Here is a 13,839-nt window from a genome sequence, read left to right as displayed (position 1 = left end):
GTGTTGCCCTGCCGCGCGTGCGCCGCGTGCCGGCCGCCCCCTCCTCTCGCCCGTAGGTGGCCGGTGGTGCGGGGCCGCCGCCGCCGTCGCCGCCGCCGCCATGTCCGCCGAACAAGTGAGCGGCCTTTGTGAGCAGCTAGTGAAAGCGGTAACAGTGATCATGGACCCGGCCTCCACGCAGCGTTACCGTCTGGAGGCGCTCAAGGTACCTGGCGGGGAAGGGAGGCGCCGGGCTCCGGCCACGCGGGTGTCCCGGCCACACGGTCCCGGGGCTCGCTCGGGCCCTGCGGCCGAGCTGGGTATGGCCCGGGTCCGGCAAGCCTCCGAGGCACTGAAAGTCGTTGGTAGGTGAGGAAAGGTGGTGGGGGTTGCGCCTGCGCGGCTCTGAGGGGGTCGGGGGGCCTTCCCCCGGCGTGCTCTGCCAGAGGCTGGGGTCGTGCCCCACCTGTTACCGGCCACTCCTTCGCGGCCCCCTGCCCTCTTCTCTGTTTTAACCGCGTATGCGTATCTCTGGTCCTTTTCCAGTTCTGCGAGGAGTTCAAAGAGAAGTGTCCCATCTGCGTGCCCTGCGGGCTGAAGCTGGCTGAGAAGACGCAGACGGCCATCGTCCGGCACTTCGGCCTGCAGATCCTAGAGCATGTGGTCAAGTAAGGCGCCCTCGCGCTGGGAAAGGGTGCCGGCCTGCTGCCATGAAGCCATTGGCCTGAGCTCTGCTCCTGTTCCAGTGCCTCCCACTTCAGGGAGGCACTTTCCACACGTAGAGAGTCTGTTCTACGGTAGAAAACTCTTGTCCTGCTCCGTTCCTTTCCTTATCTGTAAAAGCAGGACTGGTGAAAATGGTTTTCAGGACGGTTGGGAAAGCTACTTCACTGAACTCGTAAGACACAGTGATACTGTAACACGTGAATAAGCATACACGGTTATCAGTCGGTCTCTGCAGAGTTCTCCCTCGTTAGACTCATGCTAACAAAGAGGCTTTGTATTAGTTGAGTTCAGAGATTCCTCTCTGCCGCCTCTACAGACCTGATGCTTTGTGCTTTTGCTGCTGCTTCTCATGTCTGTTGACCTCAGTGGTGCACACCCATTTGCCATCAGCGGTTTTAATTCAGCCTTTTCATTAAGGGATTGGACATTGGCAGAGTCAGTGAGCTGTAGCATCTCTTTTTAGTTTAGGTAAAGAAGTGATAGCTTCACTGAGAATCAAGTCAGAGATTTTTATACATGTTTTGACTTGGAAGGTTGGGGTTTTTTTTATATATATATACACACACACACACACACATATAAACTCTTCCAAACAGGTTCCGCTGGAACAGCATGCCTCGCCTGGAAAAAGTTTATCTGAAGAACAATGTCATGGGCCTCATATCCAATGTAAGTACCTCCTACCCCAGACTATTCAAAACATGATTCTCTAGCTTGGACATAGGAAGTGGGGGTGAAAGGAAAAATTATTCCTGCTAGTTAGTACAAAGGACCTGAATTCAGTTCTGCATTTCATTAGTTTCTTGCCACGCATCCCTGGCTATTCCGTGCTTTGCAGTGAGGTGAAGAGTGGTGTGGCCTCAAGTGGCATAAAGTGCTAGGACTTGTATAACCCATGTAAGGTGGATTATATTCTCTTAGGAGAAAATTCAGTAAATATAGATGTTCTTACCCTTTGCAGGAGTACTGAAGTTGTTGTCTTAGTTGTGTTTTCTCTATCACTGTGATTCTTCTTGTGACCAAGTGACCTTTTTATATGGAAAATCATGTTGGCTCTCAGAGTTTGGGAGCTATGGAGAGTAGAAATGTCATCTAAAGTACTGGGATGAAGAGTCACTCAGTGTTGGGTGCTTTTTTTGTTGTTTTTTTTGTGTGGTTTAGAATATTTGTGACCACTGTGCTTCCAAGATCAGAATTGTGTCTGATATATGTTGATTTGTATAATCTTGCCCCTCTTCTATCACAGGGAACTCAAAATATTCTGGAGGAGGAAAGTCACATTAAAGATGTTTTGTCTCGCATTGTGGTGGAGATGATAAAGCGTGAATGGCCTCAGCACTGGCCTGACATGCTGAAAGAGCTGGATACCCTCTCAAAGCAAGGGGTATGAAACACACCTATCTTTTTTTTCCTGCTTGTTTGTAGTATGGGTTTTAGTCTTCCATTATCCTGAGAAAAGCCTAACTCACTCATGCTGAGATGAGATGGGCTGATGCTGTACTCAAAACCCCCTGTAAATTATTCTAGGAGATTACTGTAGCAGAGAGAGAGCAGTCCTCCTGTCTAGTGCTCCTAAAGCGTGACTTTTATCTTCATGCATGCTCACTTCTTTCCTACATCTCTGTGATGTAGAGATTTTAACACTTGAGCTGTACTGATGGAGTGTGTTTCCTTTTGGGACATCAGGAAACTCAGACAGAACTGGTGATGTTCATTCTCCTACGGTTGGCAGAGGATGTGGTGACTTTCCAAACTCTGCCTACCCAGAGACGACGAGATATCCAACAAACCCTCACCCAGAACATGGAGAAGATTTTCAGCTTTCTATTAACTACCCTGCAGCAGAATGTCAACAAGTACAGACACATGGTAAGAGTCCTCTTTCCTTGGGTTCAGTTAGTGTTGGAGATGTTAAGGAATTTGGGATGCAACTCATAAGTAGCTGGGAAAGCAAGTGCAGAAACTGTGTGAAATTCACTGCTGTTGCTATGAGGTAGGGCTCTGCTGTGCCCTGAGAATCCGGTGCTGATCAGAGAGACCAAACACACAAGGTTGACAGGATTAGTGTTGGTAGTGTGGATTTGCTCATGTAAATAACTTGAGTGATGCATGCCTCATCCATTCTGTTGGAATTCTCTTCCAACACTAGGGATTTGTGGCTTACCACAAGGTGTGATTGTGCCAGAAATAGCTTTGGGATTGTCTGTGTAATGCACAGTGGTAGAGATGCTGCCCTGGGCTCATACCTGCTCTCTTAGGCTGCAGTGGTGTCTTTGTGGTGATGCACTAAAATGCCTGTTCTGGTCCTTTTGTCTGAGAGCTCAGCCATGAACCCTTTTTTTTTTGTTTTTTCCCCCTCTCAAGTTGTGGTGAGGAATGCTCTTCCTTTTTGTGTAAAGAGTCTTTTCTTGAATTCCTGTCTGAAGTCAGAGATGTGCAGGTTGGTTGAGATGAATGGTGAAAGTCAGTCTCTGCCCTGTTCTGTTCTTGGAAGAAGGAAGTGGATTTGAGAGTGAAGCACAATTGAGAAACCAATAGAGAAATAAGTTCCTTAGGTGTATCTCTTGTTCCTTTTTTCTGTGACTTAAAATCCAGAGTTACACTAAATGTGAAACTGGGAGGAAAAAAGACCCCCCTCTTACCTGACTTCTGTTTGTTTTCCTGATGCACTGACAGGCTGGACAAACCCACCTGTAGAGTGCAGGTCACTGTGCAGTTTATGGGTGGGTGGGAGACTGGTGCGTTTTGTAGTCTGGTTGAAATGCATTTCCAGGTAAGATTTGAATTGCATTGCTTGAGGCTCTGAAGTGTGGCTGCTTCTGCTAACAGTGGAATCTTTCTGATTGGCAAGGTTGGAGCACCCCAGGAACAAGAAGCCCTCGCCACTGAACAGGTTAGCAGATCTTTGGGAAGTTTGTGCACAGGGTAAATTTTGAGGGTTGGGTATTCAGTTACTTTTCTGCACACTGAGATGGGGGGGAGATGATGGGTGGTTGCCCAAGACCATAGCAGTGTGCAGTGCTTGTAAGTATGCAGTTCTGGTATGGTGCCTTCATTGTTAAATGTTTGGGGACAACCAAATTAAGTTAAAGTCACTATATCAAATACACTGATGGATAGAGTTCCCAAACCAAAATGTTGCAGTGGAAAGAAATCCTTGTGGTGTCTTTGCATCTGAAAAACTGAGTGTCTGTGGGACTTACTTGCATTGGTCAAAAAAGATGGTGCAAGCACAGCATTGCTGCTAAGTGATTGGAACTGGGAGTCAGGTTGTAAGCTCTTGTCCGAGCTCTCTCTCTAACTTCCTTTCTGACCATGGCCAAATCGCCTTTTTCAGACATCAATCTCAGTACATAAAAGCCACCAGCATCTTTCAGAGTCTGGCGTTTGGATGTAAGGGGCTCTAAAAGGTCAAAAGTTTCTTCCCTGGAAGCTTCCAGGAAGTACCAAAATAAATGCCTTTTGTTCTTGTCCCTTGTGTCTCCCTGGTACCTGCTGACTCAATTGTCATCTTTTGGATATGAAGGAAGTTGTGGCTTAATTCAGAGTCCTGCTTCCTTACCTGCCAGGGTGCTGCAGAGCTGGCTGGGATGGCTGCAGGAGTGTCCTGAGTGGCAGGATGTGTTGCAGCCGCTTTCATTAGGGAGCTGTTCTGTGAAGCTGCTTCTGGCTGTGTTCTCAAGAATAAGCCTGTCCAGCAGTGGCTGGGTTTAACTGTGTGCTGTAGCTTACCATCTCATTTTCTTTTTCAGAAAACTGACCTGGCCCAGGAACCGAAGGTGAGTGGAGCTATGCAGGAGTTAGTGCATTAATCGTTCCTAAGACCTTGCCTAGATCTAGGCTTTTCCTGACGTTAACTGTAGTTCTTGCGTACAGCTGGATTTTTTCACCCATAGTACGAACCACTTGAGAGATGTGAGAGGTGGCAGCCAGAGGATCCAAGCCTCTCACACTCTCAGGGTGGTTCCTGGTACTGTTCTTCCTAGGAACGGATAAATTTAGACGGGACTTGATGTTTGTCCCTGGCTCTCACCTCTTGCTGTCTCTCTGTTTACAGGCCCAGGCAAACTGCCGTGTGGGGATAGCAGCACTCAACACCTTGGCTGGCTACATTGACTGGGTGGCTCTGAGCCACATTACAGCAGACAATTGTAAACTCTTGGAGATGTTATGTCTGCTCCTAAATGAGCCTGAGCTCCAAATAGGAGCATCAGAGTGTCTCCTGATTGCTGTCAGCAGGAAAGTGAGTTCTTCCTCCTCATCTCTTCTGGCTCTCCTTTGTTTTCCTCCTTTTCTCCTTTATAATTCTTCAGATTGAGCAATGATATCTTTGCCCTTTTATTTAGGATGTAACATTCAGATTCATCTGCTTATGTTACTGATACTAACATTGAATTGTGACAACAATTGTTTACAATTGTTAACAACAGTTGTGGATGTCATGCCAGCATAACACATGCAGCAACTGCTGGAACCTTCTCCATCTTCTGTGCTCACCTTTCCTTGCAGTTTTGAGGTTGGAAATTCCATTGACTTCTTTTTCCCCTTACTACAACTGTGAAGTGGTGAACTATTACCAGCTGTGTTATCTGGCAGTTCAGAGAAATGACAGCTGGATCTACACAGGTGATTTGTCCCATATATTCACATGCAGCTTAGTGTTAAGACTGCGTGTTCTGTTCAGCTGCCCTGAAGTAGCCAGCCAGTCTGCCATGAGGAAGAGTTTGTGGCTTGCAATCAGTTTTTCAGTTTAAAGTTCTGTGGTGTGTTTGTTTGGGACAATGTCTTGAGATCAAGAATACCCTAGATTTATTTTTTTTACTGGAGTAATTTGTGGACTCTTAAGCCCCTCCTCAAATGGAAGGACAGCTGGGGACACCTTTGTGAGTGGGAATAAATAGGTAAGTAGATGGGGATAAATAATTGTGTTCTAACTGAGGCATTTGCCATATCTTGCATGCAGGGTAAGCTGGAGGACCGTAAGCCTCTGATGGTCTTGTTCGGAGACGTTGCCATGCACTACATTCTCTCTGCTGCCCAGTGAGTACCATCCTGCTGCTGTAATCTCTCAAAAAGCTGCTTAAAAATGTAGATGTGATCTGCAAAAGGTACTGTTGCTTGACTGCAGAAAGCTGGGTTAGGAGAGAACAAAGCCACTATTTCTTGTGCAAAACTTGGAAAAAAACAGCCAAGTTCTTTCCAATCACATAATTGAACTACTAAGGGATGTCAATATCCGTTTCACTAGCTTTGTCTCCTAGCCTGAAACTGATCAGGAGGGACTCCCACAGACAGGCAATTTCAGAAGGTTTGGATGCCAATAAAGCAGTACTTGCTAGCAGTGTAGAAAGTCCCAATGTAATAAAGTCAAGTTGCTGTAGTCTTCTTTTAGTCTACAAGATGGATAGAAGTGTGCCTGTTAGCTGCAGCATGAGTAACGGTGATCCTGTTTGTCCCCTCTTCCCTTATTCCCAGGACAGCAGATGGAGAAGGCCTAGTGGAGAAGCACTATGTTTTCTTGAAGAGGCTTTGCCAAGTTTTGTGTGCATTGGGCAGCCAGCTGTGTGCATTACTAGTAAGTCTCTACCAATACCAGCAGCAGTGCTGGCAGGGCTAGTTTTTTAGGGCTGGAGGCGAGGTAGCTGTGATCTAAGGTATGACCGGGGTTCTCTTTGTACATTTGGTAACCACAGGGTTCTCTCCACACATTTGGAAAAGGCAAAAATGGCTCTACTTGCAAGGATGATAAACACATTCTGCCACATCACAGGAATGTAGAATGGTGGGACCCTGACTAATTTCAGGCCTCTGCTGTCATCAAGAGTCACCTCCTATAACCTTTATAAAATGGGGAAGCCTCGTTGAAAGTTGATCATGTTTCTTGCTATCTACTGCTACAGAAAAACTACTCCAGAAAATGACTCTTGCATTGGAAGCCTTTTAAATTTCCCTGTTAAGACTAATCCAAAAGAGTATAGTTGTTTGTTCTTATACCAAGATTATCTCAGGCTGAAGGAAGAAACAGGTTTTGTTCCTGCTGTCCATCTTTCTCATGCTTTGTGTCAATGTTGAGATGAAGATGCATGTTGATATGTTGCATGCCATGCTGGTTGCTGAGTTACTGCTCCCTGTGTTGAGCATGGTGCTACAGTAAAGAAGGCAGGCTTGTTGAGAGGTGCTGTTTGTGGGGAGACTGAGGCAGCCAGCCTGTGCAAGTGATAGAGCAAACAAAGTTCTCACAGGGAGGGCAAGAAAAAGCAAGCCCTTTGTCCCTAAAATTAATGGGCATCAAACAGTGTGTGTTACTGATTCCAGTGACTTCACTTGCTGCTGGGCAGTGCAAACTGTTAGTCTGTAATGAATTACTGCAATGGGAATTTGAGTTCTCATCCAGATTCACTTGAGAGTCAGCTCCAAAACAGTGATCTTGAGGGTTGCAGGTCATATTATGGTTAGTGAGGAGCAACAAAATAGCTCTGGGCAAAACATCCTTTTCCTGACAAACTTCCCAGGAAGTTAATAATAAGAGATGCCCATATCTTAACTGCAGAAAGCATTCTGAGGAGCACAGGTGAAATATGTGGGTATGTTTGCTTGTGAAATTTTGCAGTTGTGAATTGCTTCACTTCAGTACTGCTGAGTGGGCTTTACCCAGTAGGAGTAAAACTGACTCATGGAAGCAGCAGCAGTGATTACAAGTTCAGTTTTAACAGAGCTCCAGTATCTGAAGGTCACCCTTTTCTCTTGAGTTAAGGTGGTGCTGCTTCTAGCACCCCCAGGCTGGTCAGCAGAACTTGCTACTCCTCAGACTAAACTGATTTCAGGAAAAATTCCAGCCATGACATGCTTTTCTCTTGGCTTGTTTATAGTCTGTGGCCTTGGATGTAGCGCTCCTGGTTTTCCCAGAGATGTACCATTTCTGACACAAAGTTAGTAACTGTGTGAAATCAACTGTTTTCCTATAGGGCTCAGATTCTGATGTGGAAACACCAGCCAACTTTGGAAAATACCTTGAGGCGTTTTTAGCGTTCACAACCCATCCCAGCCAGGTATGTAAAGGGCTGAAAGTCTCATGTGTCTATGTGAGAATGTAGGAATGCGTAACTGAGCCAATGTGTAGAAAACTGTAGAACTTCAGCTGTCTAACATTGCTCTCCAGGTTCTCCATTTCATCTGTAGACCTGGAAGGCAGAGTGGTTTCTTCTCCATTACCACCCTATTAGGAGCAGTGTCTGACACAGGTGCCAAGTAGAAAGTGCCAGATTTGCAGTCAGCCCTAGTATTTATTTAGGGACTTGAAACCTTCTGGAAGTTTGGGCTGTGCCTGCAAGGTGCCTTGTCCTCAACCAAATAGTGTAATTTGCTGTTGCCTTCTCTTAGAAACACTTTATGTTAGCAGTGGAAGTTCCAGCACTGAAATCCTTCTCTGTTCTTCTCTTTTCTCCATGCAGTTTCTGCGTTCTTCCACCCAGATCACCTGGGGAGCCCTCTTCCGGCATGAAGTTCTATCTCGTGACCCCTTGCTGCTGGCTATGATTCCTAAGTATCTCCGTGCATCTATGACCAACCTAGTGAAGGTATGTGACAACTGCAGCCATGCAGGTGTGAGAAGGTGCCTAAGAGACCGTGGCCTATGAATTGTGGGGAGAAACTCCATTTTTATTGTGTCTGCCAGAGACATGATCTCCAGACCACTGAGCAACCAGCTCTACATTTCACTGTCTGCCTGTCTCCAGTCATCTTCTCCTTGAAGCTGTTGTTAGTTGCAATGAGTGACTTCTTTCCTGACCTTGTCCTCTCTGTCACCAGGTGGGCTTTCCCTCTAAAACAGACAGCCCCAGTTGTGAATACTCGAGATTTGATTTTGACAGTGATGAGGACTTCAATGCCTTCTTCAACTGTGAGTTGCCGTCACCTTGTGTGGATGCTGTTGTCTGTACCTTTTTCTTTCTTTCAGATGCTGGCTGAGCTTTGAGCCTGCCATCCTGACTTGGCAGGTTCTACTTGTATTTTAGCTCCTTCAGCCTGGATCTTGGAGTTAATTTACAGTTTAACCTACAGCCTTAAGGGAGGTTGTAGCCAGGTGGGGGTTGGTCTCTTCTCCCAGGCAACCAGCACCAGAACAAGAGGACACAGTCTCAAGCTGTGCCAGGGGAGGTTTAGGCTGGAGGTTAGGAAGAAGTTCTTCCCAGAAAGAGAGATTGGCCATTGCAATGTGCTGCCCAGGGAGGTGGTGGAGTCACCATCACTGGAGGTGTTCAGGAGGAGACTTGATAGGGTGCTTGGTTGAGGGACCTTGACAGGCTGGACAGAAGGGCAGAATCCAAGGGCATGAGATTTAACACATCGAAGTGCCGGGTTCTGCACATTGGCCACAACAACCCCATGCAGTACTACAGGCTGGGGTCAGAGTGGCTGGAGAGCGGCCAGGCAGAGAGGGACCTGGGGGTGTTGGTCAATGGTAGGCTGAACATGAGCCTGCAGTGTGCCCAGGCAGCCAAGAGGGCCAATGGCATCCTGGCCTGCATCAGGAACAGCGTGGCCAGCAGGAGCAGGGAGGTGATTCTGCCCCTGTACACTGCACTGGTTAGGCCACACCTCGAGTCCTGTGTCCAGTTCTGGGCCCCTCAGTTTAGGAAGGATGTTGACTTGCTGGAGCATGTCCAGAGAAGAGCAACAAAGTTGGTGAGGGGCTTGGAACACAAACCCTATGAGGAGAGGCTGAGGGAGCTGGGGCTGCTTAGTCTGGAGAAAAGGAGACTCAGGAATTGACCTTATTGCTCTCTACAACTACCTTATGGGAGGTTGTAGACAGGTGGAGGTTGGTCTCTTCTCCCAGGCAGCCAGCACCAGAACAAGAGGACACAGTCTCAGGCTGCGCCAGGGGAGGTTTAGGCTGGAGGTTAGGAAGAAGTTCTATACAGAAAGAGTGATTGCCCATTGGAATGGGCTGCTCGGGGAGGTGGTGGAGTTGCTGTCATTGAAGGTTTTCAGGAGGAGACTTGATGGGGTGCTTGGTGCCATGGGTTAGTTGTTTAGGTGGGTTGGATTGGTTGATGGGTTGGACGCGATGATCTTGAAGGTCTCTTCCGGTCTGGTCTAGTCTGGTCTGGTCCTGTTCTATTCTATTCTATTTTCCTGTGGCAGCTCAGGCATTTCTTTTCGCTTACTTTTTGCTGGGCAGGTAGATAGCCTAGTAGCATGTGGCACTTGGTGTCAAGGAAGTTGTGCCTCTTAGCTAGAGAAGGAAATGAAACTGTCTAGAGTCCTGTTTAGGTTAGGAGAGGAAGGCTGACTTCATGAAAAGCAAAAGACCTCAAATGTCATTCTAGAAACAAAATCTGTCTTGGCCCTGCTAAGAAGCTTCTGGTCAGTACCATAGCTGTAGCTGAGCAATTGAAATAGCCTAATGTAATCATTATTTAAACCAGCAAAAAAGAACCCCTAGATATTAATAATTTCATTTTTTTGCTTTCATCTTATATTTTACTTTCCAAAACCAAGGGCAATCTCCGTGGTTGCTACAGCTTGATATTCACTTGGAGACTGGGAAGGCGTAACTAAATCACGTAAATTCTTCCTTTTTACCTTTGTGCTTGAAGATTTTAAACGTTGCTGATTAGATAGATTTATTAGAATAAATAAAAAAAACAACTGTCTTCATGGAAATCAAGAAGTAGGTAAATTGGCAAAGCCAGAATTTGAAATAATTTTATGTTGAAGGCATTACACCACATAAGAAAATAAAAATGAAACACAAAGTAGAATGACTTCACAAATCAGCTGTTTTAAGCAGGCAAGCCGCATCTGTCATCAGCAGAGCTGGTTCTTTTGTGTAGTCATGTACTGCAATGTTTTGGGCCAGATTTAATTCCTGTCCTGTACTTTGCTTTTGATATCTTTGAAACTGAAAATGAGAATTCTTTGGGGGTTTTTGAGTTCACTTTAGTTCGTCATCCGAGAATCTAAACTGAGTTAAGATGAGTAATCTACAAAAAAAGTGTGTTTAGGTGGGGAAAAAAAAGTGGTAGTTGTCTCATGCTAGTTTTTTCTGTCTCAGTAGCTCAAGATATTTTGTAAGCAGCAAACGTGTATAGTTTGAAGACATTTTTAAAATAAAAAAATAAGGGTTTAATTGTAGTAAATCTGGGCTTAGCATGGATTTTTCATGCTTCATATTGCACTTCAGCTGCACTTCTTTATATGCTAATCCATCATTTTTTAGGCCTTTTAAATAACTTTAAAAAAGAGGTTGAGGGAGCTGGGGTTGCTTATCCTGGAGAAGAGGAGGCTCAGGGCAGACCTTATTGCTGTCTACAACTACCTGAAGGGAGGTTGTAGCCATGTGGGGGTTGGTCTCTTCTCCCAGGCAACCAGCACCAGAACAGTCTCAAGCTGTGCCAAGGGAGGTTTAGGCTGGATGTTAGGAAGAAGTTCTTCACAGAAAGAGTGATTGGCCATTGGAATGTGCTGCCCAGGGACGTGGTGGAGTCACCATCACTGGAGGTGTTTAGGAAGAGACTGGATGGGGCGCTTGGTGCCATGGTTTAGTTGATTAGATGGTGTTGGATGATAGGTTGGACTCAGTGATCTCAAAGGTCTTTTCCAACCTGGTTAATTCTATTCTATTCTACATCTACTTTACTGACTGTATAGCTGAGCTTTACTACACAGCTGTTGTCAAAGCAACAGTCCATAACATTCCCAGGTCTGCAAAGCTACAGGTGAGCTTTTGGGAAGGGAGCATTTGCAGCATCAGCTTGTTTCAGGGTGTCTGATTTTTTTTTCACTGTAGCTTTCCGAGCCCAGCAAGGTGAGGTGATGAGGATGGCTTGTCGTCTGGACCCTCGAACGGGCTTCCAAATGGCTGGTGAATGGCTGAAGTACCAGCTCACAGCTCCTGTTGATGCTGGACCTATGAATTGTAAGTTACCTCAAAAAAATAAATGGGGAGATGGGCTTGCTTTCTTCAATTCAATTTTAAGAGGAGAGCCAAAATTTAATTGTTCAGGCTTTTACTTTCTTTGCAAGTTAAAAGCAAAAGCGAGTAAAACCCACTCCACCTCAAATTTAACCCTTTGTAGTCTAGCTATGGCATAGCTAATGTAAAGCATCTGGGTTCTCCTTTTCCTCCTCCAGATCTCTCAGCAAAATAGATGAAGCTGTCCCTCTGATACAATTGTGCAATTATTTGGGCCTTGTTATCTCTGTGAGGTGTTGATTATTTTTGACAAGGGAAGTTTTGCCTCTTTGGAGAATGCCTGTCAGTCACCTTGCTTTCCTTCTCTGGAGGAAGGCCACTTTGTGCACTGAAAAGCACCAAATCTTGCCTGCAGGGCCTGTGGTTTTACGTTCTGTGATTCCTTGGTCTTGCTCCCCATGTTATCTTAAAGGTCAGACTTAAGTCTCAAGAGCCTTCACTTGAATGAGGGAAATTACATGGGAGTACCTTAATTACTTCTGATGCATCCCTGACAGGCATCTGCCTGACCAAAGTACAAAGTACTTGTGAGCACTCAGATGTTGCAGTGTGAGGGCTTAGCAGCCTGTTGTTGTACATGCAGGCAGGAGCATGTTGAGAGCTCCAGTGTTCTCTTCCTTTCAGCTAGAACAGGCGAAGGTCTCTGCTCCATCTTCTCTCCATCCTTTGTGCAGTGGGATGCCATGACCTTCTTCTCAGAGAGTGTCATCAGCCAGATGTTTCGAACCATGGATAAAGACGTATGTGTATCAGATGCTCTTGCCTGCTCTCCTGGCTTGTTCTGAGTTGACATGAGTGGGTTTGTTCAGCTACTTTGTACTTTAGAAGTCTGTAGTAACCAGTTACCTCCATGAAAGAACCTAGTTTGTTTGGTGGGTGATTCACATGAGGAGTAGTGACCCTTCTTTAGAGGGGACCAAACTCTCACTGGCTTATGCTCAGGTAAATGTTGGTTCTGGACGTTATGCCGTGAGAAGTCGCAGAAGTGTGCTCCGGTGGCATGCTTTGACATAGCGTTAGGCTGGATGTCAGGAAGAAGCTCTTCATAGAGAGAGCAAGTGGCCATTGGAATGGGCTGCCCAGGGAGGTGGTGGAGTCACCATCACTGGAGGTGTTTAGGAAGAGACTGGATGGGGGTGCTTGGTGCCATGGTTTAGTTCATTAGATGGTGTTGGATGATAGGTTGGACTCAGTGATCTCAAAGGTCTTTTCCAACCTGGTTAATTCTATTCTGTTCTATTCTAAATCTTGCTAGAGAAGAAGAGGACTGCTGAAGTGGAAATTTCCCAAGTTTATTCTTTTTTAATTAGCCCTGATTAGTTTGAGGTGTTGTGTTCTCTTTAAATTTAACGCTTGGAGGTTTTAACTTCTGCCTGAAGGAGAGAAACTCATGCGCAGGAAGGAGATCAGAAGAAACTTCTGCTTTTCATTCAGTAGCAGGCAAATCAGGAGGAAAGCATTTTTTCTCTCCATGGACACCAACTTGATTTTTTTTTTTTTTTAAATTAAGTCAGACTGCTCATGAAATTTAGTTCATCATTCCAATCACAGTAAAATAATTACATGGTTTGGTATAGTTTGTTAAACATGGAATCTGTAAAACAGAGTCAAGAGGAGAATTGGCAGCCAAGCAGAAAGGGAATTTTACCTATCCTGGAGGTGCAAGCAGTAGTATGAGGACTTGAAATTGACATCTCAAGACTGCGCTGCCAACAACAGCAGTGCTGCTGTCCTTTATTCCTCAGCAAATGCACACAGTTAAACTGAGGTTTCTACTGCTGTTCTTTCTGCTTTGATAACAGCTGTGTGCAGCTGAGAATCCTGAAAACAATAGCAGTAGCTCTGTGGCCTAGCTATGGGAGTGGTAGGATGTGTGCTACAGCCTCAAGTACTGAGTGATGCTCCCTTTTTTTCCCCTCATCCCTTTGCTTCCTCTGTAGGAAATCCCAGTGAATGATGGCATAGATCTCCTGCAGCTTGTTCTCAATTTTGAAACAAAGGATCCTCTCATTCTGTCCTGTGTGCTCACTAATGTCTCTGCTCTCTTCCCATTTGTCACTTACCGACCAGAATACCTACCTCAAGTACTTTCTAAGGTAGGTGCTTGCAGACCATTCAAAAACTGTGGTGCAAGACCCTTGTACTATATCACA

General features: G+C 45.7%; 1 protein-coding gene across 2 annotated transcripts in view; it reads left to right on the top strand.

Annotated features, from left to right (window-relative positions):
* Positions 1-45: 45 nt before the first annotated feature.
* The window catches only part of XPO5 (exportin 5), a 31,834-nt gene continuing 18,040 nt past the window's right edge, over positions 46-13,839 (top strand). For both annotated transcript variants that reach the window (XM_068156963.1, XM_068156953.1), the window contains exons 1-16: positions 46-205; positions 526-647; positions 1,302-1,374; positions 1,952-2,089; positions 2,392-2,574; positions 3,557-3,598; positions 4,458-4,484; positions 4,763-4,948; positions 5,669-5,745; positions 6,181-6,280; positions 7,671-7,754; positions 8,157-8,282; positions 8,515-8,605; positions 11,501-11,629; positions 12,311-12,426; positions 13,627-13,782. In XM_068156963.1, the coding sequence (XP_068013064.1) occupies positions 101-205; positions 526-647; positions 1,302-1,374; positions 1,952-2,089; positions 2,392-2,574; positions 3,557-3,598; positions 4,458-4,484; positions 4,763-4,948; positions 5,669-5,745; positions 6,181-6,280; positions 7,671-7,754; positions 8,157-8,282; positions 8,515-8,605; positions 11,501-11,629; positions 12,311-12,426; positions 13,627-13,782 (1,755 nt within the window). In that variant the 5' untranslated portion in view covers positions 46-100. The remainder of the gene's footprint in view (positions 206-525; positions 648-1,301; positions 1,375-1,951; positions 2,090-2,391; positions 2,575-3,556; positions 3,599-4,457; positions 4,485-4,762; positions 4,949-5,668; positions 5,746-6,180; positions 6,281-7,670; positions 7,755-8,156; positions 8,283-8,514; positions 8,606-11,500; positions 11,630-12,310; positions 12,427-13,626; positions 13,783-13,839) is intronic.

Source organism: Melanerpes formicivorus, unplaced genomic scaffold (genome assembly GCF_026170545.1).
Source record: "Melanerpes formicivorus ecotype bairdi unplaced genomic scaffold, bMelFor1.0.p_v2 SCAF_2, whole genome shotgun sequence".
NCBI lineage: Eukaryota > Metazoa > Chordata > Aves > Piciformes > Picidae > Melanerpes > Melanerpes formicivorus.
The sequence above is the reverse complement of the archived record's forward strand: the minus strand, read 5'-3'. Positions and strand labels throughout refer to the sequence as shown.